We start from the raw sequence: 26,392 nt of genomic DNA on the forward strand, positions 1-26,392 counted from the left end.
AATGGTTTTTGAGAGAGAAACACACCACAGGCTCAGGCTCAGATTTGTTTCATAGGTGTGCCATGGAAGCTGCTTACTCACATTAAACCATAGTTTGTTTTACACCATGGTGTAATGTGGTGTGCTCACCAGGGCAGAGGTTGATGACATTAAACTTGACTCTTTCAGTCTGGGCTGTTGACATTTCAGAGTATACTATAGTACCATCTAAGGTGGAAGCCACGTCAGCAAAATGCCTGAGTGTGTTTGCTAGCAATTTTACCCATTCCAGACTGGACCTAGCACCTGAACTCCAAACCTGAGGCCCCTATCATCTAGTCTAATGGGTGTTAGTGTGGAAAAGCATTTAATGAAGGAATAGCCCTCACGTTTAAAATACGTATTCTTTTTTTTCTTCCGTTTCCTTCGATCCGCCTGAACCTCTAAACAGCAAAGTTCACGACACTGCAACAGAAGCAACCCACAAAGTAGTGAATAACATTTTTCATCTCACAGTTTGTGCCATGAATGTTATGCAACCACAAACTTAATTTATTTGGCCAAATGCCATATATTCAGTGCTTTTTTTCTTAACAAAATGAAAAAAATGATTAGGGGTACTCTCATTTTGACTCAAGAAAATCACCATTTTTTAGTTTAAACCAGGGAAAATAAATACAGTAAATGGACAAAAGTACAAAGATTCACAAAATGTTTAGGGGTATGTGTACCCCTGCGTCCCCCCAGAAAGAAAGCACTATATATTCATGTTCTCACATGATGCTTTTAATTGATTGAATTAAACTTATGAGCTCTGGAGATTCATCAACTTAGCAACTGTTCTAGAAAATGTGAACCACGCCCCACCCCCAAGCAGATATTACTTGAAAGCAGTAGTTGCATGATGCAGGGCCTGCTTTGTGAGGAGAAAAACATGGCTTTTTCCTAAACTAAATTCTCAGATGTGTGAAGGCCCACTTTCACAATTACCTAATTATAAGTGGGCTTTTTTGTGATGCAGCCACTACGAATATTGCCCAAAACCTGAAGGCAATTTTATTGCTAGATAGTATAATGTGATACCCTCCAGATGTTACTGAACTCAACTCTCATCAGGTCCAGCTAGAATGGCTAATAATCTTCAGACATATGATGGGAATTGTTGTCTAACAACACCTAGAGGGTCCCATGTTAATTACCTCTCCATAACTTACTATATAAAGAAGAGTTAACAAATGTACACAGACAGATCCCAGAGTTCTTGTGCCTAGTCACTGACTGCTTTTCAAAGTGAGATCTCAAAGAGTACTTTTGGCATTTAGAAATGACACTTTTAAAAGTAGCTCTAAAAAACCCCTGGATATTTTTGTGTGTGTGTGTGTGTGTGTACTTCTTTGAAACCTAGTGATGGCATTGGAAGGAAAAGATGATGGGCGACATTTGCAATGACTTGTTCATCATATTTCATGTCATGAAGATTTTAGTCCATTGCAGCTACTTGGCTTTGCTGTTTCATGGTGTCCTAATACTGAGATTCATTCATTTCACTATTCCATACATCAAGGTTCTTTTGACACAGTTTGTGCATTTATCTGTATGGGCCAAAGCATACATTCCATTTCTGGTATATAACCTGATGTGAGCACTTATCACATGATTGAGTCAACTCACGTGGGAAGCCAATTCAAATATTACTGTAGCCAAGTTGAGATCTGACCACCCAAAATTTATTTTTCTGATTTGGTAACATCTGATTTGGCCCCCATGGTATGCATATCATAAGAGGGAATGAAAAAAAAAGGGGGGGAAAGCTGCAGTTTCTCCTATACACTGTGTGATGCTTGCATTTCAGTATTCAATATTCCACCATACCCATGTCTAAGATTTCTCTTTCACACTTACACTCAGTTCAGTTAATATTAAGTAGAGGTAGCTTACAGAGTTCCTGCAACCCAGAGATATTGCACAGTAAATACATGAAGAAATGGAAATTACCACTATTGTTCCATTTGTAACGATGGTTTCAGCTGGACCACATCTAGGAAATAAATATTCATATATATACATGATGTTACAACTTGAATGATTTAAGACACAATTGTTCAACATAACTTAGAACTGAACAGTCAATTTATGTCTTAGAATTTAACTTTGCCCTTTTCCTTTTGCTGTTTACCAGCCCCAGGACTAGCCAGCCCTGCTGCTTTTCCAACAGAGACATTGCTTTTGCTCACCAGAATGGTGTGGAGGTGGGAGAGCAGTGAGGTCAAGATGCATGTGAGTGCAGATGGGATTGGCTCTTCCAGTCCTGACCCCCTCCACTGCCCTGCTCCCCCCTAGTTTTGTTAAGTAGCATCAACAACACTATCAGGAGTCTGGTGGCATGGCATTACTCCTAGGTGGAATCTACACACACACAAAAAAAAATATTGTTGTGATAATGCTTTTTTAAAAAAATGTTTTGGAAAATAAATTGAATTTGCCATAGCTCGCCATTGCCATCTAGTGTCACCTTTGTATAATGCACTTTACAACACACTTAAAATGTTTCATTTGCAGCTGTATAGCTGAGTCCCTGGTCACTCCGAGAAACGAGTTCCTAAATTCTGACTGCTTAGCAGGAAAGGTTTGGTTTCAGCCAGAGGGCAAGGCTGTGCAGCAACGATGGCAATCATCATATTAAGCAGATTTTAGGCATGCTCTACTGATGAGGATTTCAAAATACAAAAGTCAAGTGACCGGGTTAATCAGGTCAGTGTTCTAATTCATAGATCCTTCAGATCATCTTACTGCCACATCACCACAATCTAGTCCGTTTTGTCATCACCACGTTTCTTTGCCTATGACTCTAGCATGACACACTACTTATTCTTGCAAAATTCCCAGGACAAGGAAATTCAGAACCTTGTAGCAATATGATCCATCCCTAACTTTTGTCTTGCATCGACAGCTTAGTTCTTGTAGGAGACAACAGGCAATTATTTCAAAATAATACTGCTCTATATTTTTTAAATTGTTTCCAGTACAATCCTATGCATGCCTACTCAGAGGTTAAGTATGGCGGCTTGAATACTCTTCTTAGTAGTAACCCAATAGTAACCCAAGGGGAAGAGTCTGATGAAATGGTACAAATCCCTGATGTCATTTTTATCCAGCAATCATAGTGCTTTTGAGCTAAAGCAATACATTATTGTATTTGTATGCCAACCACCTGCAAACTAGACATCTGAGGGAATCAGTCCTGATGGAAGAAATTCTGGCCTCTGCTACTCCAGATGCACAGGAAGGATTAGTGTAAGGAGAAGAGGAAGCATTATGTTAATCAGAGTTCTTATGAGGAAGTCGTCTTTTGCTCTCCAGTTTATGGAAATAATCACAGGCAAAGTTGACATCTGAAGGCACGCTAAGGTGCGTTTTATTTGCTACGTAGGCACATGTGTTGAAAGAAAGGAAAACCTCTCCCCATTAACAAGTTCCTCACTTATACCAAGGAAGGGAGATGGATAGCTAATTTGAATTGCATCGCCTTGAATTTTTATAAATAGCAAGTTTAAACAATTGGGCTCATTCTACGGCCATTAGCTGCTGATGGTAACTTTTAGATTTAAAACATTTCTGTCCCACTCTCCAACATACAAGATGATCCCACGCTGGGCTACAAATGATTGTCAATGAAATACCCAGCGAACATTCAAACACCAAGTAACACAAGAGACTTTATTCTTAATAAAATAAAATAAAAACAAGAGAATACAATTCATCACAGCAGACAGGCTTCTATAGTAATTGGTTTCTACAGTACTTGGGTTACTTACATATTCTCCAGTGCAAATTCAACCTCCAATTGTTCATGCGTCTGAAAATTAGAATGCAGCATAAATCGCACAAATTTTGCAAATAATTGTTCCATAGACATTGAGTTTGTAATTCCTTTAAGAATTTGCCTTTCCTGGCATGGAATGGGACGTATCAAAGATCAATCCCCCCCCCAATCTTATTGCAGAAATTAAAACTGAATATTGAAAATTGAACTTGAGAAAGAAAAAGAACTTGGTGAAAAGCACTCCTCTCTCACACACCCTTTTTTCTTTCATAGAATCATAGAACTGTAGAATTGGAAGGCACCCAAGGGTCATCTAGTCCAAGCCCTTGCGGTGCAGGAATCCTGCCCCCAGCCTCCCTGGGTGGGCTCAAACCACCAACCTTCTGGTTAATAGCTGGATGCACTGACCCATTGCGCCACACCATAGGGCAGTTGAAAAAACATGCAGAACTGCTGCTTTCAGGTCTGTTTTCACCTTTTTGTCTATGATGCCCAATCCCAATTTGCAAGGCTTAACAATCCCATGTTTGTTTAAATTCAGAACTTTAAAATCCCATGTTTGTATGTTCGGATGTGCACAATAAGGTCAGGTTTGTTGCTGCTGTTAAACTATGAGTCCTATATATTAGCTTTACGGATTCCTCTTTTCATATTTGTTTGCTGTCTAGGTCATCAGCAACAGTGAATATCCCAAATTCTTCACACTCAGAGCAGCTAACCTGTGGTCCTCCATACGTTGCTGAACTACAACTCCCATCACCCCTGGCCATTGACCATGCAGGCAAGGGATGATGGGAGTTGTAGTTCAGCAGTATCTGGTGGTCCACAGGTAACTCACCTCTGGTTTATGCAATTTTTTTTTCATAGTGTGCACATTTTCTTTTTTTAAAAGATGGAATTTTCAAATAAAGTGTTTGGATTTAAGGATTCAGATGGATTTCTTTGTCAAAGCTGAAAGGCTAAGTATATGATAAAGGTTAGAAAAGGAAGCATATGTCACTATACATCTTCTCAGCATGGGACTGTATATAGCTACATAGAACTAAATTGCGGATGATGAGAATAACAGGGTCTCCTGATGTGAATTAAGTCCATGTGGTAATCTCACATTGATATGTACTACCACTCTCAGCAGCAAAGGAAGCTGTTCAGGCACCTGGGGCGGCGTGCCCAGGGGTGGGGTGAGCCACCCATAGGGGCAGGGCGCACCATGGAGCCTCCGAAGTCTGCCTGCCTCCTCCCACTCAGCTGCCCTACAGCTGGGGTGGAGGCAGAGAGCAGACCGTTTGGGTATCATGGAGCCTGCACACGTCCAAGCCACCGCATCTCTGCAGCCTTGCAGTGAGTGCCGCCTGGCATTTTGTCACCCCCCTCAGTGGTGACATCCGTGGTGGCCCACACCTACCCCACCCCCTTCCTCTTCCTCTGCCACTGACCACTCTTCACCACTATCAGCAGACGTAGTAGGCTGAATGGCCATTGAGCAGACATGTCCCACATACTGTGATACCTTGGTATCTCTTGTTGGTTTTTGTATCTAAGAACCATATTGAGTAGGAAGCTATAATTGTTAGAGGGTGCCAATTTCATGAGGGAGGCTAATCACATATGAGGGTGTTAGGTTGCATGGCAAAGATGGTTTGGAGAAGAGAGCAGTTCTGGGAATATAGGTTCATCATCCTTGGTCTAGAAGTATCTGAAGAAGTGTGCATGCACACAAAAGCTTATACCCAGAACATACTTAGTTAGTCTCTAAGGTGCTACTGGATAATTTTTTAATTTTGACTATGTCAGACCAACACGGATACGTACCTGTACAGTGGTACCTCGGGTTAAGAACTTAATTCGTTCTGGAGGTCTGTTCTTAACCTGAAACTGTTCTTAACCTGAGGTACCACTTTAGGTAATTGGGCCTCCCACTGCCCCGCCGCCGCATGTGATTTCTGTTCTCATTCTGAAGCAAAGTTCTTAACCTGAGGTACTATTTCTGGGTTAGCAGAGTCTGTAACCTGAAGCATCTGTAAACTGAGGTACCACTGTACCGGAGTGTCTCTTATTGGCAACTTCTGCGTTCCTGTGGACTACTTTCGGCTGAAAAAACCTAATAAAAAATTTCCTGGAAACCTTGTCACTGAAGAAGCCCGATGGGCAAAACAATGGTGTATCCTGAGAATTGGTCTATCATCAGCTGCCTTGTTGTTACTAAGTACAGTGGTACCTCGGGTTACATACGCTTCAGGTTAAGAACTTTGCTTCAGGATGACAACAGAAATCGTGCTCCGGCAGTGAGGCAGCAGCAGGAGGCCCCATTAGCTAAAGTGGTGCTTCAGGTTAAGAACAGTTTCAGGTTAAGTACGGACCTCCGGAATGAATTAAGTACTTAACCCGAGGTACCACTGTAGTTCCATTTGTTACACTCTCAAGACATAGGACGATGCAGAAGGAAGATATCAGTATGAAATGGCATTGCCAACAGGAACTGTACGTTGTAATCATGGACTTGACAATCTTTGGATTTTACGACAATAATACATATAGAAGGTTAATAGTAATATGATATGTTATTGCCATCAGGAACTGTGCTTTGCATTTTTTTGATATGACGATTAAATTACAGTTTTATTACATATAATGTTATGTTACTTTACAGCCAGTTATGTGTGCTGTAGTGTTCTAAACCTACCTGTACCTGGTAGGACAATATGTGAGAAATGCAAAAAAACTCAGTTAAGGATTGATCTCTATGCATGCTCACCTGGGGATTCAATTCAAATTTCATAAAAACTGATTCTCCAAAGGGGACTTTAGCTATGTCAAATAAAATGACACGGTAGTCATCATCTCGAATAACATCTTCGTCCCATACAGTCAATTCTAAAACATTCTGTAATCAGTAATTAAAACGTATTATGAATGAATAATGGAAACACAAAGCAGAGAGAGACAGAGAGAAGGCTATTTTAGTCCAACTGTGGGCTACAAAGGAGAAACAGAAGTGTGCTACGTATACCTGTGGGAAGGCTCTATCAAACAGGAGTACTCGCTTACATGAGAAAGGGTCCCAAATTGAATCATAGGGCACCTCTAGTTAAAATAATAATAATAATAAAAATCTCAGGTACTAAAACTGAAAAGACCCCTAGAGAGTTACTTGCTGCCGGACACTGTAGGTGATATTGTGTTAGATAGGCCACTGGTCTGACTCCTGTGTAGAACAACTAATAGTGTGGAGATCTGTATTGCATTGCATTGCATTATATAATGACCGTACAGTATGTGTATCTGAATAGCAGATACTTTTCAAAATGGTGGCAGCAAAAGAAAGGAAGCTGCGATAAAGGAGAAGCCAAGATCCTAGCCTAGGTTTATTTAGAAGGGACTCTTTAGTACATAGTTTAAAATCAATGAAACAAAGAAGTGGTCACAGATACAGAAGATCAATAACTAGGGCAACATGGAGATGATTCTCCTAGAGGAACCTATGCATATACCATCTTTTATCCTACCTTAACTTGGCTCTGGATCCTGAAGTAGAATGTTTCATTCCATATTGGATCTTTGCAATTTGCCACTGTTTTGGTCCGAACTTTCTCACATGAAGCCGTAGGCAGCCACAAGGTCACATAGCAATCTGTTTCACTTACTGTAGGGGAGAATATGGAGTAATTCATAGTTTTAATTATGGCCAAAATGAGATTAGCATACTGGATTAGACTGAAGATTTAGTTCAATCTTGTGGGGGTAGCAGATTCAATGTTTTCAAGGTGTACCACGTGTCTCTTAACTATTGCAAGAGGAGAGCTTGATCTTTGGGAGCAGTGTCCCAGTTCGTAAATCATGGTTAATGACTTACAACATAGCCTCAAACATTTCTGCAATGAAAATAGGGATCTCCTATTCCATCATCATCATCATCACCATCATAATTTTACTGTTTATACCCTTCCCATCTGACTGGGTTGTCCCAGCCACCTATATAAAAACATAATAAAACATTAAACATTTCAAAACTTCCCTGTACAGGGCTGCCTTTAGATGTCTTCTAAAGGTTGTATAGTTACTTACAGTGGTGCCTCGCAAGACGAAAAGAATCCGTTCCGCGAGTCTCTTCGTCTTGCGTTTTTTTCGTCTTGCGAAGCAAGCCCATTAGCGGCTTAGCGGATCAGCGGATCAGCTGATAAGCGGCTTAGCGGCTTAGCGGATCAGCTGTTAAGCGGCTTAGCGGATCAGCTGTTAAGCGGCTTAGCGGCTTAGAGGATCAGCTGTTAAGCGGCTTAGCGGCTTGGGAAAAAGGAAAAAAAAGGGGGGAAACCCCCCGCAGGAACTCACAAGACATTTTCGTCTTGTGAAGCAAGCCCATAGGAAATTTGTTTTGCGAAGCACCTCCAAAACGGAAAACCCTTTCTTCTAGCGGGTTTTCCGTCTTGCGAGGCATTCATCTTGCGGGGCACCACTGTATTTCCTTGGCTCAGGGATTGCATAACTCCATACCCTTCAACATTTCTCTGATGAAAATAGGGCTGTCCTAAGGAAAAGCGGGACATTCCGGGACCAAAACAGAAACTGGGATGGCTTCTGTGAATACAGGACTGACTCTAGTTGCTCTTGCTTACAATGCCTAGATGCTCTTCCTTTGCTGTTTCCCAGTCATGAGCATGAGAAGCAAGCTCTGAAAACGATGCAGACACATTTTAATTCTTAAAAATGTATGGCAAATTAAAAGAGAGAAAGGCTGTGCGGGGAGCAATGTTTACTTCTACAAATCTCATTGAATAAGTCATTATTTCTATTTTGTCCAGCAGGAGACAGACAAACTCTCATTCTATACTTACATAAAAGGCAAGTGAACAACTTACCCTCTCACATCAAATATAAAATCAAACAGTACAAATACTGTAATATCCTTAGAGCAACATTCCACTGCATGTTCCCATCTAATTAAACATGAACCTCAGTTTTATTTCCACTCAAAATCCTCTCCCACTCCACAAATATATGCACAAAAAGAAGGAGATAGACTTTCTTCCATGTTAAGAGTAGGGTCTGTCTGTCTATCCCAATGGTGTAAAATTTGGAAACAAGGCTTTGGATCCAAAATTAAGAACCTAATTTCTTCAGCTGCATTTTTAAATGTATAGACAAGAGCCATACTCAAAGTGCCAGCCCTCAAATTCCCATCTCAGTGGTTCTATATTGAGGGACAGCCATGATGAAAGGCAATGTGGACAAATTAAGAAGAGGAGAGGAAGAAAGCCAGAGACACATCTATTGGAGATCCTGCTTTGAAAAAATGTATTCATTTTTCCTCATTGCTATAATTCTCTCACTTCCACAAGTCCTGCAGCCCTTGGCAAGATTTGACACTATTCTCAGCCCTCACACTGCCTTCCCAAAGCTGAGTAAGCCAGGCGCTGGGCTTTGGTAGAGGCAGGAGGGCTCTGACAAGGTCCTAGAGTCCTCCCTGCTCCTTCCCAAAGCCTAGTTAGTGCTTTCCCAACTTTGGCCAGAGCCTCGTGGCTCCTTCCCAAACCTCAGTGCCTTGCTTAGCCAGCTTTGGGAAGGCAGCGCAAGGACTGAGGGGGGTGGGCATCAAATTTTGGCCTCTCTTTCCCCCCACATGCGCAACAAGGCAGTGTGTGGCCCACAGGTTCCATGTCAAATAATAATAATAATAATAATTTATTATTTGTACCCCACCCATCTGGCTGGGTTTCCCCAGCCACTCTGGGCGGCTTCCACAGAAACCAAAAATACAGTAAAATCACACATTAAAAACTTCCCTGAACAGGGCTGCCTTAAGATGTCTTCTGAATGTCACGTAGTTGTTTATCGCTTTGACATCTGATGGGAGGGCGTTCCACAGGGCGGGCGCCACTACCGAGAAGGCCCTCTGCCTGGTTCCCTGTAGCTTTGCTTCTCGCAATGAGGGAACCGCCAGAAGGCCCTTGGTGCTAGATCTCAGCATCTGGGCAGAATGATGGGGGTGGAAACGCTCCTTCAGGTATACTGGGCCGAGGCCGTTTAGGGCTTTAAAGGTCAACACCATCACTTTGAATTGTGCTCGGAAACGTACCGGGAGCCAGTGTAGGTCTTTCAAGACCGGTGTTATGTGGTCTCGGCGGCCGCTCCCAATCACCAGTCTAGCTGCCACATTCTGGATTAGTTGTAGTTTCTGGGTCACCTTCAAAGGTAGCCCCACGTAGAGTGCATTGCAGTAGTCCAAGTGGGAGATAACTGGAGCATGCACCACTCTGGCGAGACAGTCCGCGGGCAGGTAGGGTCTCAGCCTGCGTACCAGGTGGAGTTGGTAGACAGCTGCCCTGGATACAGAATTGACCTGCGCTTCCATGGACAGCTGTGAGTCCAAAATGACTCCCAGGCTGCGCATCTGGTCCTTCAGGGGCACAGTTACCCCATTCAGGACCAGGGAGTCCTCCACACCAGCTCTCCCCCAAAAACAGTACTTCTGTCTTGTCAGGATTCAACCACAATCCATTAGCCGCCATCCATCCTCCAACCGCCTCCAGGCACTCACACAGGACCTTCACCGCCTTCACTCGTTCTGATTTGAAAGAGAGGTAGAGCTGGGTATCATCTGCATATTGATGGACACCCAGTCCAAACCCCCTGATGATCTCTCCCAGCGCTTCATATAGATGTTAAAAAGCATGTCAAAGTACACTTGCGGCCCACTTGGTATGAAGAGTTGGACCACTTTGTTCTAGGTTTACAGCCTAAGTCATTCAAATGTGCTGTAGCCCAACACTGTCTGTGTTTACTTGCTTTCAATTTTAATTTGCTCTATTTATATGCTTCTGATTAAGCGAGCCCCCAAAAACTTACGCCATAGTATGTTTTCATGTTTTTAAGGTACCACAATACTCTTGGATTGTCCTATTTTTGCCACAAGAGACAAACACAGTTACCCCACTGGAAATATAGGAGATGAGATTATCTCTTGGCTAACTAAAGAAACAGCTGTTGCTCTTTCTAAATTCCTGTGTGGGTTAAGAAGCAGCAGGTTCAATTAGGCGCTTTCCCTGCCTATTTGCATCCATCCTGCTGAGGATTCTCTCCTCCTTTGAACAAAGGATTGTGGTTGCACATTTGGCATTGTCAGACATTGCCAACCAGGAAATGTGCTCTGTTTTGTGCCTCACCTGCATCTTATCAAGATGCAGCTGCAACTTGGCTGTGGTCACTCTTTTGACCTCCTTAGTGCCTTCCTGGCCAAATAAGCTTCTGAATGAATGACCTATTTGGTGCCCATTTATGACCTTTGTGAAAAGAAGTTGGGGACCATGCAGAGCCATAGCTATGTAGGGTGGGTCTAGCCAGGAATTTTGCCCCAGGGGAAGCCGCTAGAGGGGGACCATTGAGGCTCTCAGCCTGTGTGTGTACGCAAATGTGTGTAGAGAGGGATTGCCAAATTGGGTCTTTGACCCAGGTGAAATAAAGCCAGGGCAGCTGTTTACCAGCTCCATCTGGTACGTAGGCTGAGACCCTATCTGCCTGCGGACTGTCTTGCCAGAGTGGTACATGCTCTGGTTATCTCCCGCTTGGACTACTGCAATGCGCTCTACGTGGGGCTACCTTTGAAGGTGACCCGGAAACTACAACTAATCCAGAATGCGGCAGCTAGACTGGTGACTGGGAGTGGCCGCCGAGACCATATAACACCGGTCTTGAAAGACCTACATTGGCTCCCAGTACGTTTCCGAGCACAATTCAAAGTGTTGGTGCTGACCTTTAAAGCCCTAAATGGCCTCGGTCCAGTATATCTGAAGGAGCGTCTCCTCCCCCATCGTTGTGCCCGGACACTGAGGTCCAGCTCCGAGGGCCTTCTGGCGGTTCCCTCCCTGCGAGAGGCCAAGTTGCAGGGAACCAGGCTGAGGGCCTTCTCGGTGGTGGCGCCCGCCCTGTGGAATGCCCTCCCACCGGATGTCAAGGCGATGGACAATTACCTGACATTCAGAAGACATCTGAAGGCAGCCCTGTTCAGGGAAGTTTTTAATATGTGACATTTTAGTGTATTTTTCATTTCTGTTGGAAGCCGCCCAGAGTGGCTGGGGAAACCCAGCCAGATGGGCGGGGTACAAATAATAAATTATTATTATTATTATTATTAGTTTCATCCCTGGGTTTAGGGAGGCTTCCCTCTTTCTATGTTTGTGCACTAAACACACAGATTGGCTCCTTTCCAGCACATTATTAGGTGAAAATCAGAATCAGTTTAGAGTTTAACAAAGTTATACTCTGATGTGTAACAAAGAAGAGTCTTGTGGCACCTTAAAGACTAACACATTTATCATGGCATAGGTTTTTGTGGACTATAGTCTACTTCATCAGATGAATGAAGTGTATGGTTTGGTGAGAGACCAGGGGTCAAATTCCCCACTCAGCCATGAAGGCCACAGGCTGAAATTGGGTCAATCACTGCATCTCAGCCTAACCTTTTGTGTTGTGAGGCTCAATGGACAGGGGGAGAAGTGTGAAAAACACCTTGAGTTCCTTGGAGAGAAAAAACCTGAGATACAGATATAATATAATAAGTTTGCAGACATTTTGTGTTTGCATGCATGCACATCTCCACACAAAAGAACATATATTGCATACACACACAAACATACCTCCCAATTTAGCATAACACTCCATGCATCTGATAAAAGTGGTCTCTAGTTCTGGGTCCCTCCAGATTTTTGGACCACAACTCCCATCAGCCCCACCAGCATAGCCTGGAGCTGATGGGAAATGTAGTCCAAAAACATCCGGAGGTTACCAGGTTGACGAAAGCTGGATTGTGTCCTAATAAATTTGCATTTAAGAGGCATAAAGAATCTATATTCTTTATGCTGCAACAGAATAACATGGCTATTCCTCTGGAAGTTCTGAAGCAATAACAGGGATTAGGCAAGAGGTCTGTGTTTCTGGCACTCTGGAGCAGGGTGTGTGGGATGAAGAGAGGCCTCCAAATGACAGGGCAGCAGAGGAGGGGCAGCCATGTTTCAATAAGGGCAGGCAGTTGGAAGAAGAATGTCTTCCCTGTTATTGCTTTAGAAGCTTTCAAAAGCCATTATTTAGGCCTCTACTCTCTGTTGCTGTGGGATGTTGTTCCCCATTCCTCCATTCCACCTTCTTATGTATCTTATAAACCTCAGCTTGCCTTCTTTGTTTCTAACTTGTTGACCTCAGGTGGGAGAGAGAGACAGAGAGATAGAGAAGATTCTGGGTGCACTGAAATAATGTTGCTGAGCCCAACCTGTTTCAAAAAAGCATCTTCAGGGATGCAGATGTGTTTAATAATACATTTTCCAACCCCCAACCTCTTTGCATCTGTAGGCATGATAAATTTGTGCCCTTGGCGTCTAACTTTGGCTTGCTGCTTTCTTTTGTAATTTCTACTCATTCTCTCAGGCTGCTAAATGAGGATGAAGGAAACCAAAAGGCTCACTTTACATTCATGCTGTCCTTCCTTCTCTGTCATTTATGTGGCCAAACAACATTACACCACCCTGATCCACACCCCTGCTAACAATCCTCTGGAGCCTCTTCCTTATCTTTGCTGCTCCAGTAACACCTACCTCTCCTGTGCCAGGAACTCATCACCTTAACTTATAAAACTGATACCATGTTCCACAATATTTCTACCCCTCTATTCAATGACCCTCCTCCATCTCCCTAACTTCTTTGCTATCCCCCCAGTAAAAAAGGTAAAGGTAAATGACCCTGGAAGTCAAAGGTGATTATGGGGTTGCATCACTCATCTTGCTTTTCAGGCCAAGGGAGCTGGCATTAGTCCCCAGACAACTTTCCAGGTCATGTGGCCTGCATGACTACACCACTTCTGGTGCAACGGAACACTGTGACAAGTGCCAGAGTGCATGGAAATGCCGTTTACCTTCCTGCCTTAGTGGTACCTATTTATCTACTTGCGCTGGTGTGCTTTTGAACTGCTAGGCTGGCAGAAGCTGGGATGGAGCAATGGGAGCTAACCACCATCGCACGGATTCGAACCGCCAACCTGATCAGCAAGCCCAAGAGGCTCAGTTGTTTAGACCATAGCGCCACCCACGTCCCCTTTTACCCCAGTATCTCATGATGAGAGACTCACTCTGCTGTCCTCACCTGAACTGCCACCCGATCTTTATCCTATTATCTGCTGTCTCTTCCAGAGTATCACCCACCCACATCACCCAACTGTTTCTCTTCTCTGACTCTTTCCCTACCTTGTTCATCTTTGTCACTGTTTCTTCAACACCTCTTTTCCCAAAAGCCTTACCCATCCTCATCATCTCACTGCCAGCTGAGCTTCTTTCCCATTGCATCTTAATTCACACCTGCTGTCTTGATTTTCTCTCTTCCAATCAGTCTTGAACCCACTCCAATCTGGTTTACCCTCTGCGCACTACTGAAGTTGTCCTTGCTAACCAGAGATCATCTCTTCACTGCCATTTCTAAAGGACCACTGAAATTACTACAGTTTTGGTGGCTCACTGCATGCAGTAACAACCTTACTAGCCAGCAGTGAGCTTGTGTTTATTATCTAATGCTAAAAAGAAGAGCAGTGCATCCTATACATGTCTACTAAAGATAAATCCCATTGAATTAAGTGGACCTTATTCTCAGGTAAGTGGATATATTGATTGCAGCCTGGTATTATATTTCCGTTTACCTGAGATTAAGCCACACAGAACTCAACAGGACTTAACTTGGAGTAGTCTTGCTTCAAAACTCTACAACATAACTTGAACTGTTGAGACTTTTCAATCCTATCCTGTCCCATTTAACTCAATGGGGCTCACTTCTGAGGTGACATGCATAGGATTGCACTCTTAAACTAGTAGCCTTGTCCTGATTTAGATGAAGATGCAGAAATGTGCTTGGTGGCAGTTGTTTTTATTACCTGCATATATGGAAATCCAGTTGTGCAAGATGGGAATATCTAAAGCATCTGAAAACCCATACAGTTTTAAGTAAGAGGGCACATTTTGCAATACTTGCTGCCTCACCCAGCTGGAAAGAACCATGAAACCACAAGAATATACTCTGTAAATGCAGTGGCGCTTTTATAGAGATTTTGTCTTGCCTTAAATGATTGAACTACCAAGAATTCTTTACCCTAGTTGATAGCATCCAGCTGATCTAGTCATAAGAGAAGCACTGCTTCCTTTATATTGTCAGATAGCTGTACTAGGGTGAATCTGTCATTTTGGGGTTTTCTCATTCTCTCATTTTTTCCATTCTTAAGTTCAATTCTCCACACTTCACATCAGTTTCTGGGTTGTTCTTTCTTTCTTTCTTTCTTTCTTTCTTTCTTTCTTTCTTTCTTTCTTTCTTTCTTTCATGACAATTCATCAGCATTTTTGCAAAAATGTCTCCCAATATTTGGGCAAAGCAAATTTGCCTGCTAATTTACATATTACTGCAAGTTACTTTCACTGTTATACATTTTTATGCATACTTTGCCACACAGTAAGCATTTTTTAACACATTAGTTGGCTTGCAAACTGCAGTGCAGAATTTGGAAAAGTGAAAATGCTGAAGGATGGCTGGGCTTCGATTTACATATTGTTTCAGAAAGCCTAATCTGACTTGGCTCAACATCTATTCACCCAGGCTGGGACTATTGCACAATGAAGTAGCTCAGACTGGGAGTTTATATAGGAGCCGTAGACTCCATCCCTCCCCAGTTCTCAGTCAGGCACTGATCCAGGCAGGTGTTTCTGTGCACTTCCCCCTCCTCACATACAGCTAGCCTTGCACTTTCGCAGTGGCTCTGAAACTTCTGCCTGGCTCACTGTCTTGCTCCTGTGGCCCTGGGGTGGATAAAGGAGGGCATGAGAAACAGCCAGGAATCTTAGCAGCTCATATAGGAACGTCCAGTCCTGTGGCAGGGATCACTAAAGTGCAGGAGTTCTGTTTGGCAGGGAGTCCTCCTCCTGCTCCTCCACTGAGGAGATCTCAGGTCAGAGGTCTCGGCGAGGTTGAACCCAGACAATCAAAAAGAAACTGTTCCAAATGAACTACAAGATAGTACCTTAACTGCTGAAGGACTGCCTCTTTCCATCTGAACCAACCCAGACCTTGCAATCACCATCTGAGGACCTTGTGTGCCTCCTGTGTGGAAGGTCCAGAGGATGGCAACACGAGAAGGGCCTTTTCTGTGATGGCTCCCCATTTCTGGAATGCTCTTCCCAGGGAGGCCTTCATTACATATCTCTAGGTGCCAGACGAAAATTTTTCTCTTCAGCCAGGTTGGTTAGCATTCCATGGCCTTTTAAATGTGTTTGTGGGAATGGAGTCATTGGTTTGTTTTCGTTTTGTATTCTGTGATCTCATTTTGTATTCTCATGTTGTGAGCCACCCTGTGATCTTCTGATGAAGGGTGACAAACAAATGTAATAGATAAATAAATAAATAAAAAGACCACCACTGCTTCTATGAGAGGAAATTGAAATTATGCACTGCTGTCACAATTCTGCTGCTGTGAGTGCTGGAAGGAAGACCGCTCCCTGCTATAAGGCCCATCTCTACCTGGCCTAGGAGGCGGAGCCCAGACTCACCTTAAACAGCTAAAAGAGGCTCCCGGGAGGCCGCTGGGACATTGCTGGAACAACTCTTGGGTTGGAGCAACTGGCAAAAATGTTTTTAAATGTTTTAAATGGTTCTAATTTTGTTTCCTCTAGTTTGTTTTTGTCAGGTTGGTGTTGGTTAAATGCTTAGTTGGGGTTGTCCATTATTTTAATTTGAGTATACTGTTTATTATTGTTATTGTTATTATTGGTTTCTACAGTGTTACCTTGGTTCTCGAACTTAATCCATTCTGGGAGTCATTTGAATTCTGAAACCGTTCGAAAACCAAGGTGCAACTTCTGATTGGCTGCAAGAGCTTCCATCACTCAAGTGGAAGCTGTTGTCGTACGTTCGGCTTCCGAAAAACATTCACAAACTGAAACATTTACTTCTGGGTTTGCGGCATTCAGGAGCCGATTTGTTTGGCAACTAAGCCGTTCAAGAACCAAGGGACGACTGTATTGATTTATTGCTTTGTTTGTTGCTTTTATATGATATTTCATTTTTTAATGTTTGATCTTTTGTTGTGTTTTTATATATGTTAAGAGTGGTAGTCTCATAATCTGGTGAACCGGGTTCGGGTCTCCGCTCCTCCACATGCAGCTGCTGGGTGACCTTAGGCTAGTCACACTTCTCTGAAGTCTCTCAGCCCCACTCACCTCACAGAGTGTTTGTTGTGGGGGAAAAAGGGAAAGGAGATTGTTAGCCGCTTTGAGACTCCTTAGGGTAGTGATAAAGCGGGATATCAAATCCAAACTCCTCTTCTTCTTCCCAGAGTGGCTGGGGAAACCCAGCCAGATGGATGGGATATAAATTTGTAAAAATAGTATTTTATTATGTTCTTGTATTAAAAAAAATTCTTTAAGTTGGTTCCTTTCAGAAGGGAGACCAATTCAGCAGCAACCACAATGTTGGCTCAGTTCAGACATCATGCCAGTGAAGTTTACAATAGTTCAGTATGATGTCTGAATTAGCAAATTGTCCATGAAATCAGAATTAGAAACTGAGGGGGTTTGAAAGGGTTTTCCAACCTATCGTTCGAGACAATCATAGTTTGTCAGGATTACATGTGAACTGAGAGACCATAGTTATAGCCATGGCTCTGCCTCCTAGAGAAGGGGCCGTAGCTCAGTGGTAAACATCTCTGTTGAATGCAAAAGTTCCTAGAATCAATCCCTGACACTTTCAGGTAGGGCTAGAAAGGCCTATAACTTTGCACAGCCATTCAGCCAGCTGCCAGCTAGATGGACCAATTGACTCGGTAAAGGACAATTTCCTATGTTCCTTCACAGATATCAAGACAGAATACACTGCCTCAGTGAGCACTTAGAATATGAAAGCAGACAAGTAGTTTTAAGCCATGACTATCTAAGGAAGCTCAAACCACAATTTGATGTTCTTACTTGACTAGTTAAGATAGAACTTTAGGCTATTGATAAAATAGATGCTAAACAGTAGTATTTATTTTGGGTACATCCACCACACATGAATTATAAATGCCTTTCAAAAGCTTTAGTTAGGGACACTTTTGTAGCCATGTCCCTATGTTGTCCTTTATTAGAGATGTAATTAACATTCTTTGTCTCGATTGTTGGGAAGATCAGATGCAATAATACTCCCACAGGTGAAAACTGAATTAATAGCTACATCTGATAGCTACAGCTTACTTTGTAGTTTTTCAAAGGCTATGTTCACATGTCGAAGTTTACCATAATTACTTCCCACATAGTATGTAAGCACATCACATATGCACTTCTAAGTAGAAAAACAAAATCATTTTTACCCCTGGTTCATAAAAAGTTTCCCTGAAGTTATATATCCACTTTTCCCTTTTCATGTGTACAACAATAAGGTTAATGTCAGTTGAAGAACCTATTATTCCTGAGTTAACTTTTGCAATAACAATTCTTAGAATTAATATAGTGCTTTAGTATGATCAGAGTATTACTGATATTACCCACATATTACTCAAACGAAGAAGTCAACCGTGTGATTCAGCTGGCATTATTGTCCCCATAATATAGATCAGAAATTGAGGTTGAGAGATGGTGGCTTGTAAGGCCACCTAGGACTCGGCTAGATTGGTAAAGAAAAAGTGTTTTATATGTGTTGTATATGCAATATAACACTGTGATACCAGATGGTGCTGTGGAGTCCCAACTTTCCCAACCAAATTTCCCTGCATGAGTTTACAACACGTTTAAGTGAAATGCTTCTTTGATGTGTTGGGATATGAGTACTACGCAGCTGAGAACAAGCAGTTTGATGTTTGCATCACATGATGGCCCTGACCGTGGGACAGGAAGTTCCAGGGATTTCTCAGGCATTTTTTCTTTGTGTAACATGAGACCTTCCTGTTGCTTGTGTGAAGGAAGTCTCAGTGAGTTGCTCGGAGAAGACTGAGCGAGCAGACATGTTTTTGTACAGTTGTACAGTCAGAAATAAACTAGAGATGTAATAGACTTTCTGCTGGTATGCAAGAGCAAAGGGGGTGTGCACCTTTCACGCAGGGAGGTGTCACCTATCAAGATCTTCCTGGACTGCCGGGATGCCAGCCAGGGTAGATCACCGGCAAACAAGCCCCTGGAGCCTGGGAGAGGGGCCAGCCTCTCCCAAGGGGGCTAGTTTTTCAACATGATGTGTTGAATCCAGCCCTAGTGGATTGCATAGGATGGGTGAGATTGGAAACAAGGACCCTTTAAATTTATGCTCCCCCCCCCGCTCTATATTTATTGCTGAATTGGCTTCATAAAATCTGGTATTAGCAGTCTGGAAGATATTTGAACAATATTTTGTTATCCACTATTGGTAATAATGATTCATTTCCTAAAAAATATCACCTATACACAGTGGCGGAGTTTCATGCTCCGGCACCGGAGGGTGGAGAGCAGGCGGGGCTGGGGCTGGCGCATGTCCTGGGGGTGGGGTGCGGGCGGGGGGGCGCAGCTGCAGTGGCACCCTGCCGGGATCACGCTGCCGGGGGCGGTGCGCTTCCCCGCACTCTTCTTTCTCCACCAGTGCCTATACAGTGGAACCTCGTGTTACATACCCATGCCCCTTGTGAACGCTGCGGGTTACGAGCTCCCCTAACCTGGAAGTAGATGCTCCCAGTTGCAACCTTTGCCCCGGGATATGAGCGGAAGTCGTATGCCAGCAGTGTGGCAGCAGCGGGAGGTGCCATTAGAGAAAGCATGCCTCATGTTATGAGCGGTTTTGGGTTGAGGACAGATCTCCGGGATGAATTAAGTTCATAACTGGAGGTACCAATATATAGATTATTTTTTCAGAAAACCGCATAAAAGTTCAGAAATACTAATTTCACCCATAAAATGGCATTAGCAAAGTTATGTAAAACTTTGGTTAACATTATTGCTCAAGCATGCTCAATATTTTGGAATAACAAGGAGCCATAGTAAAAGAATTAAAATACTTACAATAATCTTCTCGGCGGACATTCCACATCCGTATGATTCTTACTGTGAGCAGATAGCATGGTGATTCTGTACTCTGCAGAACAAGACAAAATATACAAATGAACCTTTCAAGTGTTGAGTGTACTTCTTGTGATTCATAAGCTTTCTGGTCATACAACGCCCATCTCAAAGAAAGTGAACGTTATGAGGTTCCAAATTTCTCTCCATTTCAGATTAAAATCCACACTAGATAAGAATTCCTAGTTTACCCTTCTATCCATGCAGCCAACAGACATACACACATTGCCCTTCCTTTTCCCATTTAAACCATACTTATTCACAGTGGTATCAACAGCAGTGGCAACAATGTCTGTGGAGAGAGGGGAAGAAGCAAGGTCTCCCTCCCAACTCTGGTCACCACATCGAAATAGTACACTGAGTAGACCTTAAGAGCCTTTTAAAACTATTTCCAAATGGATCACAGAGTGCATGTGCTGAAAATCAACAACCGCAGGTTCAATTTGTAATTTATGAGTATTTGTATAAGTATTCTATGTGTACCACTTTCTAGGCCCAAATCCTCCTGTAGCTCCTAAACAAGAATAATTGAATAAACATATAACAGAGCAGTAGAAAATCTAAATGCCAGATAAAATGAAAGACACTAAAAGGTCTGGGAAAATAAAAATAAATTCTTAACTTGGTGCCAAAAGGATATCAGACTCAGTGACTTTCCCTAGCATTCCAAAATTGGTAGTGCCACAACCAAGAAGGCCCAGTCATGGATTGTTGTGACCAACTGCCAATTGTCACCTTAAAATTGCTACATGAACTGAAAAAAAAAATCATTGTTCCTGATGTAGATTGTTATTCCCTCCTTGTTCCTGATATAAATCCTCTCTCACCCCTTTCTCCCCTGGCAAGGAGGAAGAACCATTTTGTGATTCGCTTCAGGTGCCAAAATGTCTTGGACTCGATAGATAGCAAAAGTGAAGAATGTGAAGAAAAACATTTGGAGATGGTTTGTTGTTTTTCTGCCTTAGTGTTCAATATTTGGTCAGAATTGTCACACCCCCCCCAGTACAGTTGCAGCACTCCAAGCACCATGAGGACAGAGATGGAACAGAGGAGGAAAAGACAGAAACCTCCCCCCTCTCTTCTGCTGCCACCAAAGCAGATGTCACCAGGTAAAGGAGGTGTAAGGGTTAGGAGACTTCTTCTCCTGTAATGTGCATCCTAGTATTGAAGGTGGATATTTTGTAACTGAGCTTCATATTCCAAGTCAAGGAATTACAAACATTGCTGACATCACTAATTTGTGGAAATAAGCCGGACTGATTTCCAACGAAAGATGTATAGGCTGCAATCTTAAGCAGCCAGAAACTCCAGGAAGCAAATGAAACCTGTTTCCAAACAGATGCATTATGAAACCATTTAAAAAGAAAAGAAAGTAATCAAGGTGTGAATGCTCAGGGAATTTGGCCAATAAAATTGCTCCACACTTCCAGCTGCAGAGACCTTGCAAGTAGTGTGCTCAAATACCTCAAAATAAAAGCAAACCCTCAATTAAGTCACACTCTTTTGTGTTCTTCTCCATGCAACAGTACCTGGCATTCAGCATCCTGTTGGACAGTATTCTGGTGCATCCACTGAACAGCTACAGTTCCCGAGGTTTTTGTTTTGCTACTTAGAATCTGTCCAAAAAGAAGAGAAAGAACAATGTTGGGTGGGAGGGGTGATAAAGTTTCCCTCCGTTTCTCATAATTCCCATTCTTGAAGGGTGCTTTTTTCGGGGGGTGGGGTACGCATACGCCTAAACATTTTGTGAATCCAAGTTTGGCATCATTGAGGGGCAGTATTTCAATATGAGTAGGAAAAGGAGAACACCCCGAAACATTTTTTTTTTTTAGGGAAAAAGGCACTGCAAATACCCATCTATTATGCAATGGTGTGAGGGCCCCGCTGTGCCTGCTACATTTGAACACCTTCCTTGTAAACGTCAGCTTTGTGTGGATACCTGTCTGGCATTTGGAGGACTTATATCAATTCATATGTTTAAATTAAGGTGAATGTATTGGTGGTCACTGTATTTTTAGGGTGAGCTGATGGATTCCCCCTTCCCATTCTTCTCTCTTTCTTTGTTACATTTGCAATTTTTTTTTAAAAAAAATACTTAGGGTGGCTACATATTCATCACTAAATAGATAACAAAAAAGGACACAGAGTTGCATAAAATGTAGACATATTGACGCAATTTTAGAAATTGTGGCTATAATTTAAATAGAAATACAACACTATGTGCTAGTGGTTAGTGAGCACTTTAGCTAGCCTGTTCTACCTTCTCAGGGTTATTTATCTTTTAAATGGACTTGGATTCAGCCACCCTTCAAATAGAAGACTGTCCTCTGTAAAGCAGGACAAATTGCCACCCTGTGTTTACTGAATCACAGAAGTCTCTGTGATGGAGAGTACAAGTGACTGCTTCTCCCAAGATCACATCAGTTGACTCATGAAAAACATTTGACCCCATTAGAAAACAAGCAGCCAGACATATGCCTAAAGAACCCTATTGACAAGGTTCCGCCAACTGCCATTATAAGATTCTTCAGAGACAAAGAAATAAAATAACGTATTTTTCCATCTATAAGACACCCCCATTCAAGAAAATGGGGGTAAGAGATGCATCCATGTATAAGATGCCCCCTATTTTTTTACATTATTTTTAAAGGAAAAAACCTAGTCTTATACATGGAAAAAATACAGTAATAATAATTCTGCAGTTATGCGTCAGTTGTATATACAGTAGTCTGGATGTTAAGTCTCACTGAACCCAATGAGGATTGCATTCTATATTACAATGTTTAAAATGTGGCTTCTTTCCCCATCAGATCTGAAAACAATAATTTCACTTAACATGCATGAGACAACAAAAAAATCTTAACCTGTCCCTTAAAAGCCAACAAGTTAGGTACCAGATCAACTTCCTAAGGGATGGAAACTGAATAATCAAAACACTAGTAATGAAAAGCCCGACCTTGTTGTCTCCTGCTTAATTTCAGATGCTAATGGCATTCTGAGAGGGTGACCCTGAAGATATGTGCCCTGCTTGTTTTACTCGTTTCACCTTGCTGTATAAAGAGCACAGTATTACATTTGAGTTTTGCATTTGCAAAAGCTCTCCTTTACACTCTGCCCTTTTTGTATCTCTCAGGCCACAGTTACTAATAATGTGGAAATAGCCAGTCTATTAATGAAAGGCTGCCCCCTTGCAAAGGCTTGTGTGATAAGGAAGAAGCACCGGCTTTGTATCAACAATCCAGATAAGAACAAAAGGAAATAGCATGCATACATGTAAATGCAGCACATTCAGAGCCCCTATAGCAGCCACTTGGTTTTATTATGCCTACCTGAGGGAAAACAGCAGGCGATCCCATTGTAGAAACCACTGAATTCCTGCCACATGCTATTAAGAGTACTTCTGGTATGCAGCAGTGAAAGATATTTACAGACCTCGGAATGGGTAAAAGCTGTACAGCAGGTGCTATAAACACTGAGTCAGAGCCCCACCTCTTTTGGGATTTCAGAAGCAGAAAGAATCCCCACCCACTTAGCTTGCACCCTGCACAAGTCTGTTGCAAGAAAGGAGTGTTTGTGTGTGTGTGGTGTCAGCAGACCTAGAACAAGGGAAACCCATGTTCCATAGATTCCACAACTGCAGGTCACTGGTTTTTGCTCATGAATAAGTATTTTAAGAATGGCATTCATTGGTGGCACCATGCTAAGGGCCCCCAAAGTCTGGTTGTTGTTGTTGTTGTTAATTAAATTTTATTCCACTATATACCCACAGGTCTTAGGGTGGTTACAACATAAAATCACAAACTACATAATAAAAACAAAATAACCCAATAGCTTATGCATTACCAAGGAAGAGTAAACATAGAGGACACAGATTTGCATTTTCTAATTTTTCTGCATAGCGGTAAAGGTAGAATTTGAATAGAAATAAAATACATCTCATGGACTGCAAGAAGATCAAACCTCTCAATTCTTAAGGAAATCAGCCCTGAGTGCTCAGTGGAAGGACAGATTGTGAAGCTGAGGCTCCAATACTGGAAGGCTGAGGCTCCTTCACTGGAAGGACAGATCGTGAAGCTGAGGCTCCAATACTTTGGCCACCTCATGAGAAGAGAAGACTCCCTGGAAAAGACCCTGATGTTGGGAAAGATGGAGGGCACAAGGAGAAGGGGACGACAGAGGACGAGATGGTTGGACAGTGTTCTCGAAGCTACCAGCATGAGTTTGACCAAACTGTGGGAGGCAGTGGAAGACAGAAGTGCGACTAAACAACAACAACAACTTTGTGGTGCTTGCTCTCCCTTCTTAAGGTTCTTGATCTATAAACAGGACTTGGGTAGACTAGCCTGCCAAATAGAAGACTCCTTCAAAGGAAGGGCTCTCCATTGCCAGCCTTTCAAATGGGGGAGTGTCCTCTGTAAAGTAGGACACACTCCCACCCTATCTCTTACAGTTCGGATCACACCTTCCCATAAAGATGTGCTGACCACAGGACCCACTCAGCCTCACATACCCCCAGTTGGTTTCATTTGTGATAGAATTTCTTAAAAATTGTGTTTGAATGTGCATTTGGCCTTCTTAAACCTACACAAATGATTAGGTGTGCCTATGTGGCCAGATTTTGCTTATAGTTTCACCAATTGGGTTTCTTTATAGTGGTGCAAACACAACATTATTTCCCATAATGTTATTGTGGGGTTAAAGGCGATTACAATTATCGCCTTTATTTTGTATTTATTAGAAAATAAATAATATTTATTTATATCCCACTTTTCCCCCAGATGAAGCCTCAAGGTGGCTTACATGAATTAGAACAACACAGATAAAATACAAAAAGCTAAAACCTATTAAAGAGAAAAGTTAAGAAGTAATTAAACACTGATAGAATTAAAACCATATTTTAAAACTATTAACAAACAGATAGTTAACAACAACAACAACAACAACAACAATTTTATTATTTATACCATGCCCATCTGGCTGGGTTTTCCCAGCCACTCTGGGCAGTTCCCAACAGAGCACTACAAACAGAATAAAACTTCAGACATCAAAAACTTCCCTCAACAGAGCTGCCATCAGATGTCTTCTAAAAGTCTGATAGTTGTTTATTTCCTTGACATCGTATGGGAGGGTGTTCCACAGGGCAGGCGCCACTCCTGAAAAGGCCCTCTGCCTGGTTCCCTTGTAAACTCACTTCTCGCAGTGAGGGAACCTCCAGAAGGCCCTTGGCGCTGGACCTCAGTGTCTGGGCTGAATGATGGTACAGCACTATTAAAAGCCCTTTCCTAAACAATCAGCTCTCAAATGCCTGTCAGAATAAAAATCTTTTTTTAAAAAAAATAATACTGTTTTTATTTTCATGCTACAGAAGATAAATTTCGAGAAAACAATTGTTACAACACTAAACAACTGATCTTCATCTGCTGATAGAAGGGCAACCAGAAGGGAGCCAGTTTAGATTACAAAAAATGATTTTATATGAAATATTGTGGGAATAAAGATCTTATGAGATGATAGGACTTGGGGAATTTGAGGCTTTTCAGATGCGTCAGGGTCAGAAAACATCTGAAGGGCCTTGCTATAGAATGCTTGTTGCACTGACACTGAAATCAATAAAGGTCTTTCTGATTGGCTATTTCAAAACAGTTGGTAGATGTACTCCGCTTCACTGTTTGTAATTGAACGACATCTGCCAACTCTTTTGAAACGCAATTCCGCAATTGTGTTGATGTTCATACTATTTGCTAACTTTTTCAAAGTAATAGTCATCCTGAAACCATTTTTTTCCAGGTTAATTAAATTGAGCAATTGATTTCAGTAATTCAGCTCTGTTAATTACTCACTTGCCTTTAATATTTTGCTTACAGGGCTGAAGTAATAATAGTGAGAAAGAAAGCACAGACACTTCTTTTACACTGCTTAAATGATTAGCTAATTGCTTTCAAAGGAGAAGCTCCAGTTGCTGCAATTCTCCACACCACTTCAAATGCCAGATGTGGCTGTTTACTCATAAATATGGTAACAATGCCTGGGTTAGTCACATGTAACAATCCCTTCAGGTCATAAACGGGGGAGGGGGAGATATTTTAATACTACATATTCTGAAATTACCTGGGAAGCAAAGCCCCAGCATACCTCAGCTACCACACAATTATCTGTTATATTCTGTTTATGATCTTCAAGGGAGAATGCCGACACTTATCTATGTAGTGACAACAACAGCACTCAGGTACAAGAGGCAAGGGTGCCAGTTCCTGGGGACGTAGCTGTTTGGGACCCCCAGGAACCGGCACCCCTGCCTTTTGTACCTGAGTGCTGTGGGAGAGGGAAATCCAAAAACCAGGGGGAGTGAAAATGGAATGGAATATCCTGGAAAGGGGCTCGCAGGCTCCATGAAAAGGAGCACTCTACACTGCAACATTTCCCTTTTTTACAGCTCCAACTTGTTACTCTGATTTTCAAAGCCACTCGCAGGATCAATTTAATGCTGGGCCCATAAGATAGTTGGCACTATTGTTAGCTATTGCAG

General features: G+C 42.3%; 1 protein-coding gene and 1 long non-coding RNA gene across 2 annotated transcripts in view; one reads left to right on the forward strand and one right to left on the reverse strand.

Moving 5' to 3' along the window:
• LOC309357594 (cytosolic phospholipase A2 epsilon-like) overlaps window positions 1-23,327 on the reverse strand; it is a 42,076-nt gene extending 18,749 nt beyond the window's left edge. The window contains exons 1-8 of the mRNA XM_081889874.1: window positions 23,196-23,327; window positions 21,396-21,482; window positions 19,810-19,882; window positions 7,309-7,445; window positions 6,558-6,686; window positions 3,795-3,835; window positions 1,975-2,017; window positions 369-444 (exon numbers count right to left, since the gene is read on the reverse strand). Of these exons, the coding sequence (XP_081746000.1) occupies window positions 369-444; window positions 1,975-2,017; window positions 3,795-3,835; window positions 6,558-6,686; window positions 7,309-7,445; window positions 19,810-19,882; window positions 21,396-21,482; window positions 23,196-23,222 (613 nt within the window). The 5' untranslated portion in view covers window positions 23,223-23,327. The remainder of the gene's footprint in view (window positions 1-368; window positions 445-1,974; window positions 2,018-3,794; window positions 3,836-6,557; window positions 6,687-7,308; window positions 7,446-19,809; window positions 19,883-21,395; window positions 21,483-23,195) is intronic.
• Window positions 1-26,392, forward strand: part of LOC309358136 — a 322,055-nt gene that overhangs the window by 21,746 nt on the left and 273,917 nt on the right. The window lies entirely within an intron of this gene.

Source organism: Podarcis melisellensis (genome assembly GCF_964234715.1).
Source record: "Podarcis melisellensis genome assembly, chromosome: 1".
NCBI classification, from domain to species: Eukaryota; Metazoa; Chordata; class Lepidosauria; order Squamata; family Lacertidae; genus Podarcis; species Podarcis melisellensis.